Raw genomic sequence first — 19113 nt, forward strand, 5'->3', positions numbered from 1 at the left:
TATGTGCAATTTGTAAGGGTAATCATCCAACTTACTCGAAAATCTGGAAAACAGAAAAATAAAAATAAATAAATAAAAAGTATACAATAGAACATAAAGGCTCCTGCGTTTTGATATATTTCTTGTGCTTTTATGCAACCCCCTTAAGTATAAATATGTGTCAGAAGTGAGTTAAAGTATAGTTGGTTGGTAGGTATAGTTTTTAGACATTTGGGTGAAAGGGATCTGCAAGATATTTTGATTAACAGAAATTACAGACTTGTAAACATTCAACATATAGTCATCCATAGAACAAACATATACAGTGAAAATTCCCATAGACTTATCATCAGCCCATAGACTTTTAATGGGACAAGATGTAGACTTAAAATATTCTAATTTAAATGATATCCTAAGAAATGACAAACGGTTTACAGCGGCACTTGTGTGGAATACATCTAAAGATAACATATTAAATATTATACACTGGTGTGCAAAACTTAAGGACCTACACTATTTCTAAAGGTTACAACCACAAAATCAAACGAAATCGCCTGTGGTGATTTGCATAACTGTGGTCATTCAGTAGAAAGCTGGTGCACATGCAAAAAATTTGAATCGTGATGAGAGGGCTCACATAAACAGATAAAAGAAGCAGTTAAGTGCAAATTACCGAATGGTGAGCACGATTGTTACAGACTTTCGATTGGTTTCATACAATGCTACAGACAACGAAATGGCCAGTAGACAACATCTGGATGACTTTACCGAGGTCGAATAATTGGGAAGCTCGAGGAAGGTTGAAGTGCGAGGGATGTGGCTGCAGAGTTCGGTATCGCCCATAGTATCGTCTCACTTACGTGGTCGGCCTTCAGAATGACATGTACAGCTGTTCGTAGGATCAGTGGTGGTCGTCCACGAAAAGCAACGCCCAATGATGACCGCTATATACTCCTACAGGTCAAGAGGGACCGACACCAGACAGCAGAATCCCTTGCAAACCAGCGGCACAGCACCACAGGAAGCAGGATATCGCGGTTTACTGTGTCCAGGCGACTCCCCTTTAACTGTAAATGGTGTCTCCGATGGGCAGGTGTTAACCTGCCCATCGGAGACACCATTTACAGTGGTACATCAAACACAAGGACTGGACAGCAGCGCAATGGGGTAAGGTACTCTTTACTAATTAGAGTAGATTCAGTCTCAGCGGAAATTCTGAACGTCAGCTAATCTGGCGTGAGGTTGGCACACGGTATCACCTCGCAAATATCACTGAAAAGCGGTCGAGGTGTTCTCGTCTGGAGGAGGCGTTATCTTGGATGGACGTACACAACTCCAGATACTGGAAGGCGGTACTGTAACCGATGCACGCTACTTTACTGAAGTAATGCTTCCCCATGTGCGTCTGTTCCGAGGTGTCACTGGCCCCGAGTTCGTGTTTGTGGATGATAACGCCACACCCCATCGCACTGCAGCTGTTGATATGATTTTGGAAAGTGAGAACATTGTTTGAATGGATGGGTCTGCCCGTTCCATCGATCGAAATCCCATTAAACACATATGGGACACTCTGGGGAGATGCATAGTGGCACGTCCACACCCAGCAGAAAATGTTCACCAGCTGAAGATGGCGCTAACAGATGAATGGACAATGTTACCACAAGAACTTATCGACAACATTGTTCTAAGTATGGACAGGCGGTGCAAAGCCTGCATCGACATTAGGGGTGACCACTTGTCCTACTGAGGACCATCTTTGTTCCATCTTTGGCATTGATGCATCTGTATCATGGCAGCCAGTGCTATGTTGCCATTTTTGAATAAAGTTCCTCTGTACCGTTTTGTTTCCGTTGTTGTTGTGTCGGTGTTGTTTCCTTCATCATTTCTATAACTCACGAGGTTCCTTTTTTCCCCATATCCAGGCCACTCTTATGAGAAGCTACAAGTGAAAACCTGACTGGTCCTTATGTTTTGCACACCAGTGTATATAACACTCTGGGATCCTCAATGGGGAAGCCAGAGTGAGTGGACTCTCATAGCATTACTGTATATACTAAATAGTAGTTACATATATTGGGCTACTTTTTGATAATTTTACCCTTGTTTTTAAAGACTTGAAACTCCTTGAATATTGGTCCTTTGGACCCCACCTTTGGAAGATAAGGTCCCGGAGAAATTGTTTATTTTTATATAATTTTTCCAGCTTCCTGGTGAACTGGAGCTGAGATCTCATAGCCCATTTTGGAGAAATCAAAACTTTCATGACACTTTTCATCCAGCTGTAAAAATTTAATACAGCTATCGAACACATATATTTTACAGTTGTGATTTATTTCTAGGGTGCTGGTAAGTATTCTTACAGCATCAAGAAAGAAGAAATTCCAGAAGAAAATTATTATAATAAAATAAATTGTTAATTTTTGCAGGAAGAAGAGGATTTTCTAAACTTTATTTAATAGTGCCTCTTATCGTATTTCTCAATTCAACATTAGTGTATAATAATGGATCCTGGGAATAGGGCATTGTCTCATGACTCTGGGGGTGAAGTTTCTTGCTCCAGTTCGGAGTCAACAGACTCCAGTAAAAGGAAAAAAAAATCTGCAGATACGGCTAAGAAAAGCAGTAGAGAAAAACCCTTAAAACTCCGACAGTAGTCACAATTAGAGGAATAAAAGCCCTGTGAGACAAAAACCCCTTTGTGAAGGATAGGCCTCCTAGTTCTGTAGCTAAGGTGGGGGGATGTTCGATTCATTTGGCTATTGTGAACGCCCCTCGTAGTGTTTCAAATGGTGCCCTAGAGATTCTTGCAGGTACTGTTCCTCTGGATTTGTTTATTCTTTTCAGAGGATTAATCTACAAAGTTAAAAAAAGGAATTGTTATTTGTTGTTGTTTTTGGGTTTATTGGCGCATCAGCAACGAAGGCTATAATCTGCCAAAACCAGGTCATATAAAAGAGAATATTTATATTTCAGTGACCTAAAAAATTAGGACACTAGGTCAAGATGTATTGAAATAAAGATATGTAAAAACTTGATAAAAATGGTAATTTTTAAATACGTGTAAAAATATTTAAACATTTTAAATAACTAAAAGCAGCTGGTAAATTTACATTGTAGGATAAACTTTGACTGAGTGTATAAGGCTCAGTCAGATGGCTAAAAACAGTAAAATATAAACGAAGTTCGTGCCTGTAAAATGGGCACTCGGAAAGAATATGTCTTATAGCTAAAAAGGTACCACATTTTGCTCACACATAGGAGAGTCATCCGCCCTCAGCTGGAACGAATGAGTAAGATGACTGTGTGCTATATGGAGGCGAGCTAGAACAACTTCTTCTCGGCAGTTCCTCCACTGACTCGACTGCCATAGTTTAATTACAGGCTTAATTTCATAGAGTTTGTTCGCGACTTGCACATGCCAAGATTGTTGCCATTGGGAGAGTAATCTTCTGTGCATTAATTGCCTGTCGTCTGAAAAGGAGACTAACAGACTACGATTGTTCTGGGGTTGCGGTGACCTGGCTTCAGCGTCAGCCAGTTCATTACCCTTGATCCCAGTGTGCCTAGGTGCTAATATTATACCAGAAGAAACAGATGTCAAAAGAATGTTCAAAGAGAGAATGTATCATCCGCTGAACTCTGGTCAGAAATGGATGAGGATTATATTTCATCCTTGATAAAGCCTGTAGTATACTTAAAGATTGTGTGTACACCATACACGTTTGGTAACTGTGGATTTTAATGTAGCCCAAGGCTAACTCAATTACATACAACTCTGCTGAGTATGTATTCGTCGAATATCTTTTCAGATATAGTGTTATTTGAGAAAATGGCGGCAGACCAGACAGATAGTTCTGACCTCGAGCCATCAGTGAAGACAAGTAAGAAGTCAAAATATTTGGCTCTGTGGGCAACGTAGAGTTTTTCATAGACAGAGTTCTCAGTGGTGGCCTTTCCTCACTTGTTAATAGAGAAATTGCACTGTGGTGTTTGAGAATGCAGGTAGAGTTGGTTGCCTTGTGGATATGACAACATTCTCTACGGTTATTTTAAGCTCTCTGAGTAGCTCCTGGACACGAATACCAAAGGGATGGTTGCAATCTGACGGATGTTATAGAGATTTTGCAATCGTAGCTCAAAAACGGATATCACGTGGAATGGTCTGGCAGGAATTTTAGTTTGTCCGATTTTACGAATATCAGCGGGTCTTGATTACCCAAGTTGACTGTCCAACAAGTCCCTTTCCAACATGTCCAAGTCCCTTTCCTCCACTACCGGCTTTAGTTGAACTCCACCAAGCAAATAAGTTATTTTTGGAATTACTGTTTACCAGGTGTAATACCTAACACTTTGTTGGATTAAAGCATAGCTGCCATTTTTCTGACCATTCCTGAAGTCTATCTAGGTCTCTCTGAAGAAGCCCAGCTAGCCAGTAATCATTAAGTACTCTACCAATTTTAACATCATCTGCAAATTTAGACATCATGCCCTCTATCCCTTCATGGATGTCTTTTATGAAAATTAAAAACAACAGTGGTCTTAATACTGATCCTTGGGGAACCCCACTTCTTACATCAACCCAATCTGAGGAATAGCCATTTATCACAACCCTCTGCCTCCTGCCCTGCAGCCATCCTTCTATCCATCTAAGGATTTTTCCAGTGATTCCAACCTGCTTATAAAGCAACCGCTCATGTGGGACTGAGTCAAAAGCTTTGCTGAAATATAAATAAACAATGTAGAAATTATTCCCTAAATCCAGCTGGTGAGTGACCCTTTCAAAAAAGCGAACCAGATTTGTTAAACATGATTTTCCCTTTACAAAACCATGCTGAGTATCCTTGAGAATTTCAATTCGATCCAAATGATCCTGAATTCCACCCTTGATCATTGCCTCCATGATTTTCCCTACCACTGAAGTCAGACTGACAGGTCGATAATTTCCAACTTCACTTTTAGAGCCACCCTTATATATGGGAGATACATTTGCACTTTTCCAATCCAAGGGAATCTCCCCAGAGTCTAGTGATGCTCGCAACACTGCACTCACTTGCCGCCTCCCTTAAGATTATAGGGTATATTCCATCAACTCCAGGAGCCTTACTGGTCTGTAGGCTCGAAAGTTTTTTTATTAAATAATCTCGCGAAATTTCATTATCATTAATTACGTATTTTTCAACCTCGCCCCCACAATTTCCCAATGCCACAAAAGGTTTTTCGTTTGTAAATATTTAATACTATACCCTTTACCTTACGTAAAAGGTCCGATCTGGTTTGACCTGCTCTTCTTGGCATTTATATATGTGAAGAATTCTTTATCCCCCCTCTTTGCTCTGTTTGCTAGTGATTTCTCATAAACTGCCTTTGCCTGTCGAACCTTTTCTGTGGCTCTATTACAGATCATCTTGTAGCTGTTATAGGCTTCAGTACTTTTTATTGCTCTGAAACCTTTCCTTGCCACCTTTTTCTGCTCAAGTAATGGGGCAACTTCACTATTCATCCAACTTGGAACCCTTCTCGTGGAGTATTTTTTTAATGGTATATACGCATTCAAGGCATCTGTGATTAATGTTTTAAAAGCATACCACAGTTCAATTGTATTCATTCTCTGCGCGATATCTACCCAGTTAATAGAGGCCATGTAGTACCTTAAGGCATCGTAATTTCCTTTTCTGAAATTAAAACCCATTCCTTTGCCTTTTACTTCTGCTTCCTCTCTCGTCATTATCAACCGTAGAACTCCGTGATCACTTCCTGCTACTGGTTCCTCTACTGTCAGCCCTGTTATGTCATCTGATTCATGTGTGATGATGAGGTCTAGGATATTCTTTTCTCTAGTACTTTCCCTGACATGTTGATACAAATAACAGTCACCTAGTTGATTTAAAAATTTTGTTCCCCATGTCGAGTTTCCTTCCCATTTACTCCAATCAATTAGAGGCAAATTGAAATCACCCATAATAAGGCATTGACGCTTACTTGCCCATTCCATTTGCATGTAGCGGTTTTCGTCATAATCTTCACAATCACCTGGTCTGTAGATTACTCCTACTCGCATTATACCTTTGTTTCCAACTATCTCACACCATACAGACTCTATACTGGCGTGTGAAATGTCTGAATTCGGGAAAGCTATCGTCGCACGCAGGCTGCTTCTGATAAGAAGCAGCCTTTAGTTCCTCATATGGATTAAAAAATGCATTAGGTAACAGGCTGTATTGACTACTGGGCATCCCCATAGCAACAATAATCTCATAATAAGCACTTTCACATAGAGAAAAAGCCATAAAGCAGGTAATCTAGTGCTAGAACGCGCAAAGGAGTCTAAGGAAAATTTCGAATGGACTTGATCATTTAATCAGCATTTTATATATATAATGCCAAAATAATTGCATGTGTTTCAAGGTTAGAAATGGTAATATAATGCGATAGGAATTTCTCATATAAAGCTGTACTTTTAAGGAATCCTTTTTAGGCGGTTGATTTCTTCAGATACACAACTCAGACCAATTCGTTTTGGAAATGAAGATTCTCTCAACCGTAATCTTATTTGTGTTTTCTGTAATTTTTTTTGTTACGACAAATGGATTCAACGCAGGGAATACAAATGCACGCGAAAGAAGAGCTTTAATGCAGAAGCCAATCGTTTTTCCCTATAAGTTTATACCAGCGTTGGAGAAGATGGAGAAACTACTGCAAAACAGTCTAAAGAAACTTGTGAAGACGGCGCTGCCAATAATGGTCAAGCAGTGGGAAGAGATGAATATTACTTCGACATGCGCGAACAGCATTTGGAAACTTCTCGTAGAACTGCAGCGTCTCACGCCTTGGGCTTTAAGCAGTGAGTTCTCCTTTTTTTCATACTATTTAGTTAACCTCACAATAGATAGGGTTATCAAAACAACAGGCTGCTCTCTCTTACATTATATTAGTCAATTCTCGTTTCATCAAAAGACGAATACAGGATTCAAAGATGCGTATCAAAATAATGATCAACAGTTCTCACCGTGTACATCCGTATATTGATGTATTGCTCTCATTAATGTTTTTATTAAAAGAGCCAAGCAGCCAGCATTTCCCATTAGCAGCCAACATATATTAAAATGAAATGTGTCAGTTAAAACAGTTTCTGGAAGTTAATGTTACATTTTATAGGATTATATACAACAATCTAGACAAGTTCCAGATTCAAGAAGTAACCGATAATTTGGCCTCACTCGACAGTAGAGCCAAGTGTGGTAGCCATGTTATTAAACTTCAATAAAAGTAAACTTTTATTGAATAATGTAATGATAAAATACACTGAACAACATATTTTGGTTCATACCTTGTTACGGTCCTCAAAGTAAGTTTATAGGTTTTCGGGTGCTAAACATGAAAATAGTGCTTAAAATGGCAGACTGGCTTTTGTTTTTGGAAAAAAACTAGTTTTTTTATATTTATAGAAGGTATTTTTTGATTTATATGGCAGTAAGATGCATCTACGAACATATCTGTATGAAACACGGGGCCTATCGTTTGTATTCAGCTTCGGGAGCATCCCTTTTCACCATTCAACAATAATCGGCTAATATGGCGGCACTCCATTTGCTTTTGTATCTTTGTTCTCGACGGAAGCGCTCACTACGTTCGTCGCTGACGGCACCACAGTTTAGCAGGAAGAATCCACGTGTGAGCTCAAGAAATGCATCTTCAATGACACGTTGCACCCTAGTTTTTCGTAAGAAGTAATGAGATCTTCCACAAGCTGCCTGTAGTTGCCGACTTTAATATTTCGAAAGAGTTTCCACGCTAATTTCTTGCTATCACTAAGGGCACATTCCAACTGTTCGTCTTTGAAAAGTTGCCTTATTTGTAGACCAATGAAAATGCCTGCCTTAATCTTCTCTGTAATGTCTTGGGAATTTCTTTTGCGAGTATGTGGATGCAGGACCGTTCTAAATCACTACATATCTGCCACTCATACTTCTGATAGTGCACACCTAAGAGGATGTTCTGCATGTTTGGACATGTTTCTTTTTTTGTTGAGGGCATATGCAAGAGGTATTGAAGGCAGTATATTTCCATTGTGTAATAACAGCTAACCTTAGAAGCATCTATAAATAGTCGCCATTCTTCGGGAACGTGACTCCTGTTCATTGCTGCCATTAGACCATCAGCATCCTTAAAAACAATGAGTTCGCCTTCTGTTCGACAGAATTTGCCATAGTCTTTATTTCGAGTACGAAATATTGTCACTTTCACAGAATGATCTAGAAGACTCCACTGTTGTAGCCTCGAGGCCAGAAGCTCTGCCTTCGGCAGTTCGAAATCCCTGATGAGGTTATTAAGCTCACTTTCCGTGATCTTATGTGGTTCAAAAAGATAAAGGTTTGGACAAAATGGTGGATTCCTTGACGAAGGCGGCTGCTGTAGTTAGTGTATATCAAGTTGATGTTCATCAGTGTCTTCATCTTCAGAGCGTACAGAAAAATCGGTTGGGTGGTTCAGGAATAGGTAGTACTTCGCGGTGAGGCACGGGACGGATGGTATATTTGGGTACATCACCGTCCACCTTTTCTTCACTGTCATCCTTTTTCTAATGGGAGGCACCATACAGAAGTAAGTCTGTGTCGTGATTTGTTGGCTCCCTCCATATCATGGGCACTGCGAAAGGCATAAAATGTCCCTTTCGATTCACCCAATCGTTGAATTTTGAGGAACAAGTAGGGTAGCATTTCTGTGGAACCCAGTTCTTGTCCTGGTTGCCTACTTTACACCCAGAGTACAAGTAGGCCTTTTTATTGCTCGAATTAAGGGACGATTTCTTGAAGCTAATATTATGACTTCTCCACATGAGTAACAGAAGTCATAGGGACTATTCACACAATTACGGGGCATAGTAATCTTACACGACACAAAAACTGCGCAAAAAGTAGGAATCTCACAGAGAACAACCGTTAACTGAGAACAAATCACCCAGAACCTAGTCGTATTCGAGGATTATTGCAATAGAGTTGATTATGCATTTGAGACATCATCATTATATACATGCGTATAGGCCAGTACGCTTTAAATATGTTAAGAGTTATTTTATATGTTGGGATGATTTCAAGAAAATGGGTTAGAAATCTGGGCTTCGTTCAATCTTATGATTGACCAAAAGGTGTTAGAACGGATGTATAAGTAAAGAGGGCAGTCTACAAGGAAGTGCAGAACGGTAAGTTTGGGGGGGGGGGGGTGACAGGATATGCACTGACCTTCTCCTTCTCTTAATAATAAAAACACAGGTGTGTAAAATGAGTGTGCCCAATTCTCATGCTTGCCGATACCACTTCTCCTCTGTTTCGTTTGAATCCGGAGTGCCACAACTCTGGGATCTTGTTTTGTCTGGTGAAGTATGTTGTATTTCCGGTTTACCACCGCTCAGATTATTTGTGAAAGGCTGGGTGGCTTCCTTTGCAATTTGGATAAAGGGGTTTAGCCTGAACAATCTGATTATATGTGCTCCTTGGAACTACGAATCGAACAAACGGCATCGCCACTATATGCTTGCTGAGTGAAAGGCCATATTTCTGGAATTTACAATAAGATTCGAAATGAAAGGCCGCATTCGATAGTTTGAATAGTCAGTTTTAGCTGTGGATGGTAAGCATTGAGTGCTGAAAGTTAAAACGATAAACCTAGATAGAATGAGATTGCTATCTTTTTAAATCACAATTCGTCTGATATTTATTACTGTTTAATCTCTGGGTTTATGAGACGATCCACTTGACGTGGGCACCTGTACGTGGTGAGGTGATCTCTCAGCGATGCTGCTGGGCTTCTAGATTAGCATCACTGGGATCCAATGTCCATGCCTTATTCCGGAGTGTGAAGCCGTGAGCGTCGACTGGTGGAATCTCGAAAAGGGGGAAACCTCTAATCGAGAGAGGTCCATCCTAATACACCAATATGGTGATTTATTTGTATTATGTCTGGTCTGTCTCTCTCTCTCTCTCTCTCTCTCTCTCTCTCTCCAGTGAATTGTAAGTGGTTCTGAACTTACGTAGAAACTCAGGAACAAAATCTACCTTTCCTTAGTATATTTATTAATTGCTTTACTACTAAACTAACTCCTCCAATCGCTTCATCACTAGGTCACACCACTCCTGTCTCCCGTTGGCAGAGCCGAAAACTCTGAAAGTAAAAAGTAATCCTTTCAGGGGGAAACAGAGGCAACGATGGAATTGACAAACTAGGTATCACCTGGATCTACGGACCAAACTGAATGTCATCAGCAGCAAAATGATATTAATCCATCTATTGCCAAGAGACAAAAGAAAGATGTGCACCAAACCATATCGCCAGTCTTTCTGATCTTCCACTCTTTCACAGATTAGCCTGTTAATAAACTTTCTCTCTTTGTTATACAAATGTCTAGAACATATAGCTGGTCTACCAAAAACGGTTCTCTGTTTCAATCCAGCTGCCTAATTTATAGAAATGAAAAATCACCGACATAAAGACAAATTTCTAAAAAGCACAGCTTTTGATGGGATTCTCATTAAAGTCATTACATATGCCATTTTAAATGTATAAAAAAGAGGATAATTTCACTAATTTTGCATAATTTAAGTAATTCGTATTTGAAACCTTGACCAGAATTGCTGGTAACTCTCTGGCTGTTCTGAATTTCTTCCAAGGAAATTACCAAGGTCGTGGATTAATATTAATTATCCTAACATCGCGAAATAATGATAATAACTCGTGGTGACTTAGAAAAATTATCAGGGAAGTCAGCGTAAGAAAACAAAAGGCTTATTGAAAATTACTGAAAACAATGACGTCATTTCTTATGTTTTCCTCACCTGCGAAAAGGAAAGGCGCTCTTTTTTACAGCACAAAACGCCAAGAGTACAACTTCACTATTTTTTAGCATTAGCTGGAATAATATTTATTATTCCATTGATTTGTACGATGTCAACTCTACAAACGTTGCTGAATAATAATAATAAACTTATGATAACTGGTGGCTTAGCAAAAATATGAAGGAAGTGTGCGTAAAAAAGCAAAAGGCTTACTGAAAATTTCTGAAAACAATGACGTCTGAAGATTGCATCACCTGTGTAAAGGAACTTCCCGGTTTCTTAAAGCACAAACACCAAGAGCACAACTTCGCCATTTTTGAAATAGCGAAGTTGTACTCTTGGCGTCCAAAAACCAGACCAAACAGAATTTTTGATAACAAAAATACCAACTTGACCATGGACGAACCCTTATTTAGCGAATGGAAAAATCACATTTGGATTCTATAACGATTTCACAGCATATAATACAAGTTGGTTAGTACACTACACGACAGGACGACTTCGTCCAGATTCGACCTCGATACTCGACCCCTCCTAGCAGAAATCAAAATAACAAAAAATATAATTCGGGAATTTTCTCAAATCTCTCTCAAATAAATCTACCACTGTTTCTTATATATCTTCTATTCTCATCATGGAAACTAGCAGTCCATTTATCATTGAGGTCTAGCTACACAAATTAAGAGAAACCCTTTGCGCTGAAATTCTTCCTTAAATATGGAGTCATTATATCATATAACCATGCCTAAAGCTAAACGATAAGGACTTTTGCTCAACTCAATAACCTGCAATTTCTTAAAGCTATTCGAGAAGACTTTCATGCCAGTTTTGTAATGTACTGTTTGCTGAAATGACTTCCGCATTTATACTGCGATCTGAAAGAAATCGACTATAAAATTTTTATTGGACACATTATTTCGGAACCAGATGACCCTGAGTGCCGAAGATATAATTTTTTTCTATGTTAAAGTTGCCTTCGACAATGCCTCAACCAACCCTTTGATGAAAATTCTTGCAACATATTTTAGAATACTCAGAGACTTATTAAAAATCAACGATTCCATTCTCAAACATCTGAGGCTTGAATACGAAACTTTCCAATAGAAACACATCATCAGGAGATCTTATCAGACCAATATGATTACTGTGATGCAGCGACAAAGGAAGGGGATGCAAAAAAAAAATTATTTTAATATCAAACAACTGGATTTCATGAAACATTTTGATATTGTCGCACATAAAAGATTACTATACAAATTGGAGCAATGTGGCATTAAAGGAACGTTATTTGGCATCATTTCCGTTTTATAACAAAGAAAAAAGGAGTTGGGAGATGAGATCACGCAAAGAATAATGTGGAATGATCTTGGATGTTCTCAGAGCTGGCATAAACCAACTGGTTGCGGAAAAACGTTTATGCTTCGGGGACTTTGGATTAACCATTGTCCCTATGGTAGAAACCTTTTGGTAACCAGAGAAATGGATATTTGAGGGCAGTTATTTGGATTTTCCCAGAGCTGGCATAAACCAGCTCTTGGCACATCCAAGATCATTACATTACATGCGCTTCAGCCTTACCAGTTGCAGCGCATATAATGTAGGCGTTGCAGTACTCGTCTGCATTACTAAAGCGTTTGTATATTTCCATCGAGAGGCAAATAACAAACGTTTTTTTTTTTTTTTTTTGCAACCAGCTGAGCCGGTCAAGAATATTTGAATCGGTTCGCGATTGGGAGATAACAGACACCAAATTACAGAATGAGTAGACCATTTTGCTTGTCATTGGTGATTCTCATTAAGTTGCAGAAGTCCCCGTTGGTCATCAAGTTTTCGCTTTTCTTTGCAATTAAGCTGTTCGGTTGAGCATGGCGAGCTTTAAATCTGTAGTCATCTCGCTGTTTGAATGATTGTAAAAGTTTCGAAAGGGGTCTTCTTCTTGCAGTCGCGTTACTAGGCTATGCAGGTCATTACCGCACGCTTCGTCAGGGTCAAAAGTCGTCGTTGTCTTGACACATCGTCTTACATATTTCAATCGTTTTGCGAATGTCCAAGTCCGATTCATACAATTTACGATCCAGTAAGAGCTCTTCATTGTCGTCGTAGATCATGATATATTTCATCTCTGACAGTAGCTCTGTTTCCTCATTGAGAAGTGGAATGTGCAGTGTTACCACCCCGTGCTTTTCGATAGTGTATTACGTCTCGCGTCATACTAATCTGGGGCTTATGTGGGATAAGGGCCTTTCACACAGCACTTTGCTAACACTATGGCAGAAACATTTGTCCGCAGTGTGGCCGATAAGACATGTAATAACTAGAGTAAGCAATCACAGGCTTGCCATTCCGTATATACAAATGTTTTGTTCCGATACCTCGAGGATATGGGCTTCTGCTTCCCTCACTGTCATGAAACAATTCATTGGTTTCGGGTATTTGATATTAAGGTAAATGAATCGTGTTAGTGGTAACCCTTTAGCTATCTCGAAACGCATAATACATATATTATGGTTGCTTGCACCCTTTGGTATCAGTTATTCATGACAGGAAATCTACGTACCCTCCCTTCTCGCCGATCGTCTTGACTCCTCAAAATATCTACAACGTTATTCAGGGCATAGGCCGTCCCTCGTCATTTAACTCCGTTGGTTCCCCAAAGAAGCTGGTTACAGAATTGGGCATGCTTAGAAGGCTTTTTCTTGCTAACACCCTCCAAACGTCCAAAACTTTGCATGTTTGGAAGGTGTTAGTCTCACAGTTATATGAGCCAATCTTCAAAGGATTGGCCCATTTAACTGTGAGGAGAAAGCTTAGAATTCAGAAGACGCAGAATATATATACAACCTAATAGAGCTGTGACTGAGCCCCTGGTCTTTGGCCGTGACGGGACAGTTGCAATTTAAATTACATTTATCTGCATTGTATTCATCTAGTTGCAATAAAGATTAATGGTGTCCCAACGAACATGAAACGGTTCACTAAAGATACCATTTATTTCAGTGAGTTACACGAATATTTTATTTCACACGCATTTTGTAAATACCATACATATCTTTCCCCAATTTTATCAGATGTTGGTCAAGTTGACTGCACGACAGAAACACTCGCTGATACTGCTCGAACAAAATCACTTCTAGTAAAGATTTGGATTTATATGTAAGATCTGTTGAAAAATATAGTAAAACAGTTGACATGGAAAACACTTCAGGTTAAAAGTACTCGTATATGCAGCATGCAGATATATATCCATATATATCCATGGAGATTAAAACACTGGTGTGCAAAATTAAGGACCAGTCAGGTTTTCACCTGTAGCTTCTCATAGGTGTGGCCTTGATATGGGGAAAGCATACCAAAGGAACCTCGTGAGGTCAGAAATGATGAAGGAAACAACAACGGAAACAAAATGGTACAGAGGAACTTTATTCAAAAATGGCAACATGGCATTGGCTGCCATGATACAGATGCATCACTGCCAAAGATGGAAAAATGGAAAGAGGTAGTCCTCAGTAAGAGATATGGCCACCCCTAATGTCGATGCGGGCTTTGCACCGCCTGTCCATAATTAGAACGATGTTGTTGATAAGTTCTTGCAGTAACATCGTCCATTCCTCTGTCAGCACTATCTTCAGTTGGTGAAAATGTTCTGGTGGGTGTGGAGCCACTGGGAGTCTCCCCAGAGCGTCCCATATGTGTTCCAAGGGGTTTTAGACCGAAGGAACGGGCAGACGAATCCATATGAACAATGTCCTCACTTACCAAAAGCATATCAACAGCTGCAGTGCGATGGGATGTGGCGTTATCATCTTCGGAACAGACGCATGGAGATAGATTACCTCAGTACAGTAGCGTGCACCGGTTACAGTACCGCCTTCCAGTATCTGGAGTTGGGTACGTCCATCCAAGATAACACCTCGACCGCCATATCGATCCCTTTCAGTCATGTTTGCGGGTGGTACCGTGTGCCAACCTATCTCCAGATTAGCTGACGTCCAGAATCGCTGCTGAGACTGAATATACTCGCATCAGTAAAGAGTGCCTTAAGTAAAGATTTTGCGGTTGTAACCTTTAGAAACAGTGTTGATCATTAAGTTTCGCACATCAGTGAATTACGATAGCATTAATGGCTCGCTGTAATAAATTACAGTAATATATTCTCTATAGTTATAGAACGTAATTTTAATATACAGTAAAATCAGCTATCGGCTTCTCCCACCCCTGCAATGTTATGAACTAATTAATGTACCTATATTAAAGGTGTTGTAGTTTTTAGTGGGGTTTTACGAGTATCAGCGACTAAGGCCATATTGCTCCTTGTATGTTGTCTCTAAATTGCATGTATTCTGTAATTGATTTTCTGTTAGCTGGATGAAAAATCAGTGCTTCCGGGAGAAAAAACCAAGCTTTGCCTAAGACCGACTAACTCCGTCACGTTGTGAAAAGGCCCATAAAAACTCTTTTCCCCATCGACGGGAGTCGAACTGAAGTCTTTTCCACCTGGTGTGGGGAGGGCAGTGATCGTACCAACTGTGCTATCCACGAGGGCTTGCAAACACAGCTGTTCACTGAAGAAGTGTTAATAAAATAAAACAAAACGTTTGACATTATGTGCATATTTCTAATTCGAAAATGATCATAATAATACCAAGGTAGGTTTTGAATGCTTTATTACCTTCAAGCAACACAATTTATCTTCGCATCACGCCGCTTAAGAAACACAAAAAAAGTTTATTTTTTCGACTGGATATCGTTCCAATAACCGTAATTTCACTTTCTTGTAAGGTTTTAAGCAATCACACTGACTCTGACTTCTTCGGGTTCCTGAAATACCTAACTACTCGAGTTGTTGTCCTGGAAAACGTTGTATTGAATGACCACCAATTACTCAATGCTGTACATGATGATGGTTTACAGATAAAGCACCAACCCTCTTCTTTGAACAAACACTATCATCCTCGCTTTATAGAACAAGACACACTTTCACCAGTTAGAAAATTAGCCATTTTTATAGGTATGCTACGTTCAATTGGCATTTATTGGAACCTGATTTTCAAGATCTTAGGAATAAAGATATGACGAACATTTTGAAAAATAAAATTTTCCAGTAGAAATGATGAAATAATAAGAAAGAGATGAAGGAGAAATTTCATTAATTATCATTACAATATAGTAATTTTTTAGTTTTTAATCTTAATAAGGATATTAAGATTAAAAACTAAAAAAAGTATACAATACATGCAATTCAGAAATATGCTTAATAACTTGTCCGTGTGTACTTTGAGGTTGGATACCATAATTCTCTGCGTAGGTTAGCAGGAATATTAGCATTAGCAAAGGCACATGATGAAAGAAAGCAAGCTTATATAGTATCAGCCAAAAAAAAAAAAAAAAAAAACACTTTTTTCACCCATCCACTCACTCCAAATGTTTGTCAAGTTCTGTCTTGAATCCGTTTAAGCTATCAACTTCTACAACGACAGGTGGAAGTTTGTTCCAGCAATCAACCACCCACTGGCTAAAGGCAAACTTCTGCACATCTATCCTACAACTGCTTGTCTTCAGTTTGAATCTATGCGCTCTCGGGTGATTATTCTGAGCAAGAGGAAGAATCCCATCAGCATTGAGCATGCTCAAACTATTCATGGCTTTATACACTTCAGTCAGATCGCCTCGCAGGTGTCTAGTCTCCAGACAGTATCATTTCCAAAACTTAAGCCTTTCTTCGTAAGAGCAACCCTTTGTTTCATTCACTAATCTTGTTGCCCTTCTCTGTACTCATTCCAACAGTTCTACATCCTTCTTAAAATGAGACCTCCAGACCTGTATACAGTACTCAAGGTGTGGCCTCACTACTGCCTTATACAAGGGATAATCACCTCCTTATCCCTGTTAGAAAAAATTCTGTAGATCATTTACAAGACACCATGAGCTACTCTTTCAGACCGTCTGCACTGCTCAGAAAACTTCATATCTGCCTGCACAATTACCTCCAGGTCCTTTTTATTCTCTACCACTGTCAGTGTAGTACCACAGAGTTGATACGTTACTCGGGGATTACTGCATCCCATATGTAGTACTTTACTTTTGTCAATGTTAAACTTCATATTTACCACCTCTCAGCCCATCTTCCCTAGTTTTCTAGATCCTGTTGCAGCAGTGTACTGTCATTAACAACCCATGCCAACCTTCGTATCGTCTGCAAACTTGGACAGTTTAGCGTGATATACCATCATCAATATCATTTATAAATACAGAAAACAACAATAACATTAGTCTACGAAGAGTAGTGTCCATTGATTACCACTCACTCAACCATCCCTTTATCCATATCAGCAACTTGCCCTTAATGCCAATCTGTACAAATGTATCAAAGGCCTTTATAAGATTCAAATATATCAAAGTTATTCTTTGCAACCAGTTTCTTTGTGACTACATCATAGAATCCAATAAAAGTAGTTAGACAAGACTTCCCCTTAACAAACCATTTATGTTTCCCAGCTATAACTGAAACTTGTCTAGATGATCCTGCAATGCTTGTTTAACCAGTGCCTCCATTGATTTCCCTGGAACAGAAGTTAAACTAACAGGTCTGTAACTACCTGTGTCTCCCTTTGTGATTGGGGGTCACATTTGCACATCTCCAGTCCATGGGTACCTCCCGAGTCCAGGGAAGCTCTCATAATTATGGCTAAGAGTTTGCTTACTTCCATTGCTTGGACAGATTCCATCCACCCCAGGTGCCTTTCTTATGTTTATCTTCAACAATTTCTCCTCCACTTTACTCTCAGTTATTACAAGATTATCTAGCTTACTACCAGAATTTACTTCACCTCTGGCATTCCCTCCCTCAATAACTCCTCATCTGTGAATGTAGATGTAAAATATTCATTTAGTTTGTTAGCTACCTGAGCAGGATCATCAAAAGTTGAACATCGATATCAAGTGGACCAATCTGATTCATCCCCTTCTTTCTAGAGTTTACATAAGTAAAGAACTCTTTGCTGTTTTTCTTTACATCCATATTATTCAAAATGAAGTCATATGTTGACCTCAGTCTTTATATTGGTTTAAAAATAAATAAATTTTATTAAAATAATGAAAGGGTTGATTAATATTCATTGAATGATCAATAAGACTGCAATGTTACATATTAAAAAAAACAATCACTAGATTTTCAAAAAAAAATGCACTATAAATGTACTGAATAGCAGTGTTATCGTTGTAGGGTTTTAGGCGCATCAGCGACTAAGGCTGTATTGTATATTATCTGTATTTTGCATGGTGCGTATTGTATATTGTCGTGTAAATTGTGGTCTGTGGTCGATTTTCTGTTTTATCGATGAAAAATCCGAAATTTGGGCAGAAAAAAACATGCTACCCTCGTTTGAGACTAACTCAGCCTCACTAAACAGTAATTACATTGAACAATAGTGAACGCCAGAAAAAATATGAATACTGAAATATTCGTTGTTTTTTTTAATTTTTTTTATTTTTAGATTTCAGATAACGGGGGGGGGGAAGGAATCGAGATTGTCCTTCTATGGGGAAACAACAGAACGAAGATAATATGTGGTTCACAATAATTGAAATTTAAATTAGAATTTTTAACTAGCTTTACACAATACACACACAACGCGAATATTCACAATATACATTGAGTGATCACTGAATTATGACCACCTACATAATACTTTGTACTGAGGGCAAAAGGTCCTCCTTTTTCCCTCAGTACAACAGCTATCCGACGTGGCACTGATTCAACAAGATGTCGGAAGCGTTCGGCAGGTATGGCCAACCAAGCTGTGTGTAATGGGGCAGCAATGCAAGCATGGAAGTGATTGGTGTATCCACACGCCTGATATGCCTTTCCATAGTGTCGCACAAGTGCTCTATGGGATTGATATCGGTGGAGTTCGGAGGCCAATCGATATGTTGGAATTGTGTTCCTCGAACCATTCCTGCACAACAAGTGCCCGATGGCCCGGCGCATTGTTATCTTGGAAGACAACATCGCCATTCGGGAAAAAGTGTAACATAGCAGGGTGTACATAATCAGCAAGCAGTTGACAATAGCGGAGACCACTGATACGTTGTTACACATACACCAGGGGTCCAAGTTCCTGCCAGTAAAACATGCCCCACACCATACAAACGCCTCCACTGGGCTGCACTTTTGATACCGTGCATGATGGATGAAGAGCTTCATGTTGTTGACGCCAAATCCGTACACGACCATCCACGGTGTGGAGTAAATAACGTGACTCATCCGACCAGCACACCTTCTTCCAATCTTCTAACGTCAAACTTG

At 39.4% G+C, this 19113-nt stretch overlaps 1 protein-coding gene across 1 annotated transcript in view; it reads left to right on the forward strand.

Annotated features, from left to right (window-relative positions):
• The first annotated feature begins 6519 nt into the window (after positions 1-6519).
• LOC150087182 (nose resistant to fluoxetine protein 6-like) overlaps positions 6520-19113 on the forward strand; it is a 109628-nt gene continuing 97034 nt past the window's right edge. The window contains exon 1 of the mRNA XM_090372397.1: positions 6520-6820. Within this exon, the coding sequence (XP_090228523.1) occupies positions 6610-6820 (211 nt within the window). The 5' untranslated portion in view covers positions 6520-6609. The remainder of the gene's footprint in view (positions 6821-19113) is intronic.

Source organism: Mastigoproctus giganteus, chromosome 4 (assembly GCF_048544385.1).
Source record: "Mastigoproctus giganteus isolate SK-2022 chromosome 4, ASM4854438v1, whole genome shotgun sequence".
In the NCBI taxonomy this organism is placed as follows: domain Eukaryota; kingdom Metazoa; phylum Arthropoda; class Arachnida; order Uropygi; family Thelyphonidae; genus Mastigoproctus; species Mastigoproctus giganteus.